At 31.5% G+C, this 8,857-nt stretch overlaps 1 protein-coding gene across 1 annotated transcript; it reads right to left on the bottom strand.

Annotated features, from left to right (window-relative positions):
- Positions 1 to 494: 494 nt before the first annotated feature.
- On the bottom strand, positions 495 to 6,994 carry LOC149405487 (laccase-7-like). Its single transcript, XM_089603500.1, has 7 exons — positions 6,871 to 6,994; positions 6,417 to 6,568; positions 4,323 to 4,567; positions 3,862 to 3,990; positions 3,126 to 3,447; positions 1,824 to 2,497; positions 495 to 898 (listed from the first exon to the last, which is right to left on the bottom strand). The coding sequence occupies exons 1-7, from the start codon at positions 6,961 to 6,963 to the stop codon at positions 768 to 770; spliced, it is 1,746 nt and encodes a 581-aa protein (XP_089459626.1). The 5' UTR covers positions 6,964 to 6,994; the 3' UTR covers positions 495 to 767.
- Between the last annotated feature and the right edge of the window lie 1,863 nt (positions 6,995 to 8,857).

Genomic DNA, 8,857 nt, shown 5'->3' with positions numbered 1-8,857 from the left:
TTGTAGTGTTAATTGCCAATTGTTTTTTGTTTGGTATAATTATGTCAAGTAAAAACATATTTTTGTTAAAGATTTTTATTATTTGATGGTATCGCTATTATGATTTCATTATAATTTCGCTTTAGGACTCCGATTCTCTTAAACCGGCCCGGACAAAAACACTCTCCCAAAACTTTACACTATTCACACCTGTCTCACTAACTCTCACCAAAAAAATTATAAGAAAATAATTTGGCTAGAGCTAGTACACTTAAATTATAGTGTTTCTAACTGGGATTATTTGAATACAATCTATAAACTCCGTTTTATACCCCTTGCAGCTCACAAATTTATTTTTCCTTTTTAATATGGGATTTTTTCACTTCTAATATTTTTTGCCAAAAACTTAACAGTTCATCCATTAAAATTTTATTTATTAATTAAAAAAAAAGAACAATTTTGGTAACTGTAATTAATTTCAATTTAATGAGTGCTTAAAAAGGACACAATACACGTAAAGAATAATCACATTACATTTACTAAAATGATGCAGTTTTTTACAGAAGGTATGTAGCACCCAAAACGATGAGAAAAAGAGGTAACACCCAAAAGAATTACTGATGCAGAATCATTTATTGTTCTTGAATCAAACCAATTAAAAGGGTAAAAAGAAAAAGTAAAAGTAAAAGAAATTATCATAAATGTGATGAACCAACAAACTTGACACTCCGCTAAATACTTTTATTTTATTTTACATATTTATTGTGCAATCCATGTCCTTCTACGATCTAGCACTTTGGGAAATCGGACGGTGGAGGAGGAAGGATAGATGATTTGGTGGGCCCGTTTTGAACCTCAAAAGCCATAGCCAGTCCCCACGGCATATGCGCGTCCAGATGGCAATGCATGAACCACACACCTATTATATATATAGTCCAATTAATTCATAAGGAAAAATAAGAAAGTAATACAAAATAAAATGTTTAAAGTTTATTAATCTAACGACCGTTTGTGGTATTTCTTGTCTTTTAAGTTTACATGTTTGCTTACTAAAGAGTTTTATTTCCTACGATATATCACGATCGTTTCTATAGTTTGTTGGACTAAAATATAATTAAAGAACAACTGTTTTCCATCTGCATTAATATTTATTTATTGCCCACAATTATTATTCCTTCATTTTATTTATTGACATCAATAGGCAACGTACAGCTCAACCGTCAAGCATATAAAGTCCGGCTGTTTGTTGCACGGTCATATATGATATATATGTATATGAAACTTAATTGTTTAATAGTTATATAAGATCGTTTAGGTAGATGCAAAATATGCTAACTAACTCGTACATTACAATAAAAAAAAACCTAGCTAGAATTAAATCATTGTTTTTGCTAGTAAAAAAGAAAACCGTAGTACTTGATAATTAGCACTTGTATATCATGTTAATCACTTGTTTAAACCATAACCAAGACTTTAAGTCCATCACATTAGTTAAATCATTTACATTTTCTCTTCTTATTTTATAATTATTATCATTTGTAAGACAGCAAAAACAAAATTTGTTGTTCTTGTTTACTATATCTCGTTTTCCTTCAAAACAAATTTCCTTTAGTAAATGAAAACAATGCTGTAAGTAGGGTAAACACACTATTTGACGACCATTTTACTTATAAAAAAACGTCCAGAGAAGTTAATTCGTCAATCGCATGACTAGTTAATTTAAGGTCTATTTGAACTTAAAAAACATAATATTTTTCCACCAAGTTTTTTGTTATTATTTAACATTTCTCGTTCTTGTGTACTATCACGGTCCAAAAAACCTAGGGCTTCAGACATAGACAAACCTGGATTATTGGCTTGGAATCTGATGACAGCCCAACCACCAACCGGAACTCCAATAGTGTTACGGATCTGCGGATTCTTAAAGTTGAACTTCTTCGAATCCCTATTCGGCTCGTAGTTTCCGAACCCCTGAGCCAAGACGTGGAAGTTGAAGCCGTGGAGGTGAATCGGGTGATTCTCGATCCCGAGCAGAGCCGTGTTCTGAAGCACCATCTCAACCACGTCATTAAACCTAACATTCTTCACCTTTGTCCCTTTCGGCGCGAACAGAAGCGCTTGGCTACCCCCGAGGCTCGCGTTCGTGTAGTCGAAGACCGTTGGAGGGTTATCGGGAAAATCCGTGGTGTAAACTCCGGCGGTCTTCTTAGAGAAGAAGGCGCCGAGCATGGACGCCCCGGCGCGGGAAGGGACCACGAAAGATTCGTTGTTCATGCTCGCGGAGAATTTCTGCCCGAAGACCCCGCCGCACGAGGTCTTGTTGGGCCGGTCACAGGGCTCGAGGCCGAGCCCGAAAGTGACGAACATGTGGTGGTCGACCGGCCGGTTCGGGACCGGGACCCAATGGGGCGCGTGGACGTCGGAAGTTAGGTTGGTGAAGAACCGGTGGGCGGTCGGGGTGTCGTTGAAGGCCGGGAGGGTCGGCATCAATATGGTTGACCCGGACTTAGGGGCGGACCTAGAAACCAAATTTTTTAAAAAAAAATTAAGGACATAAAAACAAAGAAAATAGAATTTATTAAGAATTTTTTTAATTTTATTTTAGGGAAACTAATTTGTGGCTTTTGTGTCATTGAGGGGTTAATTGATTAGTAGTCTAATAAATTTTAAGGGAAGCTAAAAATATAATTGGTAATTAATGCCCTTAATTTATTTTGAAGACTTGTATATAATAGGTTGTTTGACTTAAATTATGTTCATTTTGATGAAGTTAAACTATCACATTGTTGTAGGGACCGGATAAATATTCCAAGTCTCCTATAGCAAATTAAAATGAATAGATTTATAAAATGGTAAGAATTACTTAAAATGTAAAAATATCAAGTTTTAATAATTTTTTAACGTCATACATTTTTTTTTTGTAAGCGATTAAGTCGATCATTTATATAAATCGTAATTTTTTTTTATATTTTCTTTTAGACAAAGTAACTTTAATTAGGATGCTGAAATTTTGAAATTTAATTATTTTTATATGATTACTTTGTTATTATGTTTTTTAAAATATACTCACAAAAGAGAAACACATATCAATGGAGATAATTTTTTACACACAAAAAAAAAACTAAGAGGGGTGTATTAGTAATTACTTGCGTCCTAGCCCCGGGGCATAGGAGAGGATGGCGCGGGTGGTGGTATTGTCGAAGGGCACTCCGGCGACAGAGGCATAGGCACGGGCGGCCATGAAATAAGAAGCTCCGGCGGTGCGGTTGGCACAGAGGAGAACGTCGGTAGTCTGGCCGGGAGCCACGAGAACGACGTCTGTTTCGAATTGGTCGGTGTACACGGCGTCCACGGCCACCACCGTCATCGAGTGGCCGGCGATCTTGAAGAAGAGCTGATTATTGAGTGCAGCGTTGATTATCCGTAGCAAGTACGTCTTCCCATGCACAACCTCCAAATTATACATATCTACATGCATGCCCATTATTATTATTATTATTGTCATTATCAAACATTAATTTATTAGCAATCATTGACGAAGCTAGAAACTCAAGTCGGGGGGTCAAATTTAAAAACATCATATAAATTTAAGTAACAAAATTTAAAAATGCTAAAGATTTTAAGGTAAAAATTGCAATCTTTAAAAGTTCAGAGAGATATTTACTCCTCCTGAGCCCAAGGTAGCAATTAAGAATATTTGCATGTGATAATATTTTTTTTTCTATAGTACAAAATGTTTTTATTTTATTTTAATTTTTATACTTAATTTTCGTTTTTGTCACACTTTTTTTAGGTTTAACAAGAATCAGTTGCAATGTTATTATGAGAAGTATGTAATTATGTAAAATTCAGAGTATTTTTTTTTTTTTTTTAATTTGTTACCATTTTTGGAGCAGGGATAGAGATCGCCAGGCTTTCCATTGATGGTATAAGCGTCGGAGTTCTTAGGAGCTCCGCCAATTGCAAGGGCCTGATTCTCAATGTCAACCACATTACCATTCCACCACTCCCCTGAAACATTATTCTATAAAATTAATTCTAAAATACACAAAATATTTGTACACTACGCTTCATTATTATTGGAATATCAATCTCCGGGTTATGACTCTTGTCAATAAACTGGAATTTTTTTTATTTTTTTTATTTTACTTTAGACATTTTTATGATTTTTCATAATATTGGCCAGCTACCGATTTGTAAACGACGTGTATGTCTATAAAGTGTCTAAATTGAGAAAAATGCTTGTACAAAATCAATTGTTGTAGTTTTTAGAGATGATTAGGCCAATTTAATATAAGTATTAGGAAGTAAAATTATTTGGTTAATTATTATAGTAAACGAACCTAGCAATATGGGAATTTCGGCTTCGGGTTCAGGGAAGGGACGGCTATTAGGGAACCGTGGGTGAATAATGAGAGCACCGTAGACGGTGGCACGGAGCCACGAGGAGTGAGCGTGCCACCACAAAGTGCCCTCTTGACCGGTGATCTTGAATTTATAAGTGTACGAATGCCTTGGTCGAATAGGGCATTGTGTCACATATTCTGGTCCGTCAGCCCATCCACTTAATAACTGAAATATTCCATGCCTGTTTCATAATAAGCATATCAATAATTTTAGGGCATTTACACTACTGTAAAGGGCAGATGTGAGAAAATAAGCACATAAATCTAGATTAGTAGATAGCAAAAAGTTTGATATTTTGTATTTTACAAAATATGAACACATTATTTTAGAGGCAATTAGGCTAATAGCTTAACATTTCAACATCCTTTTAAAAATAGCTCAATTTTCATTTTATTAGAAAAATAACTCACCAAGCCGAAGTTAATTAAATTAACTGTTTATTTAATTAAATTAATTGAATACTATTTCCCTAATAAAATAAAATTTTGGCTAAATCTATAAAATAGGTAAAGAATTAATTAGTTGCAACAAATACTTGCATTATTTTATTCCTAATTTGTCTCGGTTAACAAATGAAAAAAATGTTGAAAGCCCAATGACTGATTATAGCATAATTATTTAAATATTAAAAATATAATTTTATGCCTAAATATTTTATAATATGTTGCATGTGTATGTTGTCTTAATTTATACTGAATTTATCATTATTAGATAATTGGACTAGAATTTTCGGGTAAATGGTGTAAATGAACCTTACGTGCATGTGTCGGTAAAAATATGAACTTAATAAAGCAGGATTTATTTTTAGGTATATACTTAAAACATATGCATTTACTTACTTGGTTATGTGGTAAACTAGTAACACAATTTTAAAATGAAGGTGACGTGTGAGGATTCTTAATATGGAGCTAATCATTAGTGTATTAATTAATAAATATATAATATTATACGATTTCATTGACCACTTCCTAGCTACCGAACCTAGTTACGTGTAAATATTCTTTGCTAATTAAAAATACTTCTTATTACCTAATTAAGAACTGCAAACTATCACATCAAATTATTGTTGAAAACTAGACTATACCTCATCTATAAAAAAAGACTGATAAATCATGAAACTTTATTGCATACAAAGTTGATGAAATTATTATTGGCCAAGTTAAATTGCGCTAGTGATTGACCGGGTCACTTTATGATCCATAGGTTTACTATAATATATACAAATATTTAAAAAAAAAAAAAACGAATAGCTAGAAGAACAGCCTGATTGCATGTGTATTATTTTCTGCATCTTTTTCTTTTATTAAAAAGGGTTTTTTTTTAATATAGTTCAAATAAATAATTTTTTTGTCTATTTTTTTATGCACGTAAAATATGTGAATTTAAAATTAATCTATAAAATTTCTGAATTATTACCGTCTATTTATAAGCTCTATGTGGTAACAATTTTAAAAAATAACGTGTCGTATAGGAATTATTATTATCGGAGCTAATCCTTATATTAACAAGATATGTACATGGTAAACGATAATTCATTCTTATAAATATATAAGATCTCAATGAAAATGATCACTTCCTAGCTACCTAACCTAGTTATGCATTCATGCTTAATATATTATTTGCTAAGATACTGTAAGCTATCACATCAAATTGTTGAAAAATAGACTATATATTAACAAAAAATAAAAAAAAATGGTAACTCGTGAATTTTTATTGCATACAAATTTGCAAGTTTAATTGCGAAAGTGATTAACTAGGTCACAAAAAACCCCCCTACAAGAACAGCCTTCTTGCATGTGTTTTATTATTCTGAATCTTTTCTCCTTTATATAAAAAAAAAGGGTTAATAATTTCAAATTCCCACCCCAGCTATAATAGTGATCACGAATTACGTAATTCGTTGAAGTCAGTAATTTTTTTTTTGGTTCATAGTCCATGAAGATTTTGTAACAATAATACTCACGACAGAGATCATAATCAATATAATTAGTGCACGTTTAACTAGAATATATACATAATAATTGAATTACCAGTGTATTGTGATATTGTATGGCGAGTCGTTAAAAACTTCAACGACAAGCGTGTCGCCCTCTCGAACCTCTATCGCCGGTCCTGGCAATGTTCCGTTTGCCGAAACTACCACTTGTTCTTTGCACAGGTGGTTAACCGTTAGATTTTTCACCTGCGGACATATAATTAATATAAATAATTATATAAATATGTTTAACTAGAAAACCAATATTGGTAACTATAGGACCTAGGGTTTAATTTCATGCAGTTTTGCTTTAGTAAAAGTACGTATCCTTATAGTATAAAATTACATATATTTATTAAAGACATGATGCTTAAGAAGTATATGTCCTAAATGTAATTTCATGTAGTTTTTTTTTGTAGTAAAAGTATATCCTGATACTATAAAATAGGAAATATATATGCCCTAAGGATAGTAATAATAATGATAAAAAATGGTTTAGAAAAATTTACGTGTAAAGAGTGCTTCACTATAGTTGGTGATTGAGCAGAAGAAGCTATGATAGAGAGAGCAAATGCGAGCAAGAAAGTGAATGATCGTCCCATGTTGAAGAAGTAGAAAGAATATATGAAAGAAACTAAGATATGGCTTATGGCTAATAAGTGGCAAATATATTCACGTATATATAGACACACATATAAGGATATTGAAGGAAGGAGTTGTTTAGCTAGTAATGATCAGCTTGAGGATATGTTTCAATTTATTAAATAAAACGTGTGCCCACAAATGTACTAAAGATTTTAGTATTTTGATATCTCAACATATGCATTATCTATTTTTGTATTTTATAGTGCAAATGATAAACGAGACAGATAGATTGCGTGACATTACAACCAATATATTCGACGAACGGGTAACGGTCTCGAAAATGGACTCTTTTTTAGTTATTTATTTCCTTCCTTTCATGTGTTTGCAAAAATGTTAAGGAATACAATATTTATAAAAAAAAAAATGTTAAGGAAAATCGAAAGATAAAGAGAGCTAATAATGTTTACAAGGTCATGTTTTGATTATTTTATCGTCAATTTTTCACACGGTATTTACTTTAACATGTAATTTAAAATAACGACGAGGAGATAGTTTTTTTTTTAAATTTTTTATTTATTTAAAAACACTTGTAAATGACTATATACCTTCGCGAAGCTTGAATAATAACACAAGTTAACTTCATATTATCGTATGCTTTCATTCTTTGCGCGAACTATGGATATGACGGAAAAAAAGAGAACAAGAAAGATTAGTCCTATTTTATCCTATATTATTTTTCACCAAAGTAGCTGGTACTTGTAACTTATTGTATTTGTTTAAAAAAGAAATTAGCTGGTATTATGATAATGTACTTTTATCGGCTCATGAACATCTGTATATATTTTGTCATGCTTGCCACTGATAGGCTTAACCTAGAGCGAGTTGGACATATTTTATCGGCTCATGAACATCTGTATATATTTTGTCATGCTTGCCACTGATAGGCTTAACCTAGAGCGAGTTGGACATATATATATATATATATATATATATATATATATATATGAATTTGAATAATGAAGTTTTGTTTTTTTTTTTTTTTTTTTTTTTTTTTAGAGTTTGGAAAACATAATGTCAATTACGTGTTTCTAATAACATTATGTAATCTTTCTTTCTTAGCAAGCCATTGACAAAAAGTGTATATATGTCAGTTACGTGTTTCTAATAACATCATGTAATCTTGAAAAGTTCGTTGCGTTGATGATTCTAATTTTCTGTAGTAAATAGATAGAAAAAAAAGACGTTTAATCGCAAATTTTACATTACTAAATAGATACAAAGGCGCTTAAATTTTGTGGTTTTTATTTTTATTTTCTTTTACTTGCAAGACATGAAAGTAGGTTTCTATGCTTCTTCTATATTTTTCTCTTAATAAAATTCCACATTCATTAACATAGACATTGCTCTAAAAATGGAACATTCACGTTCAAATTGTGTTTTAACTGCCCTACAAAATTTGGACCTCAATTTTAACTGTTGTACAAATTATCAATTCTTTATTAGTGTTTATATTTAAAATGGTTATGTTTTATCCTTAGTAATTCATAAGCGATATATAAAAATATAATTGCATATCATCTTCTTAATAATTTAGCACACGACACATTGATATTTTAATATCATAATCCTAACAGGTCCTGGAATCGAAAGATCTTAAATCTTTTCATAGGTGTTCTATATATTTTCAAGCTTCAACCGATAGGATATAGAGAATACATCAATACGATTCCAGTAGTTTGATAGGCTAAATATTTTATCATACATAATTTTTAAATATTTTTTTTTCATCGATCTGAAATAGGATGCAGAAGTGCCGTGTATTATTTAGAACTTTCTTATTCGCCAACAGCTTTTGAATATTTTTCTTCATATCGTACAATTTTCAACGCGTTAATAGGATGATATTTTATT

Source organism: Urtica dioica, chromosome 2 (assembly GCF_054948205.1).
Source record: "Urtica dioica subsp. dioica isolate 48M chromosome 2, U.dioica_male_clone48M_v1_H2, whole genome shotgun sequence".
Taxonomy (NCBI): Eukaryota; Viridiplantae; Streptophyta; class Magnoliopsida; order Rosales; family Urticaceae; genus Urtica; species Urtica dioica.
Note: the sequence above shows the minus strand (reverse complement) of the source record. Positions and strands in the feature narration are given on the sequence as shown.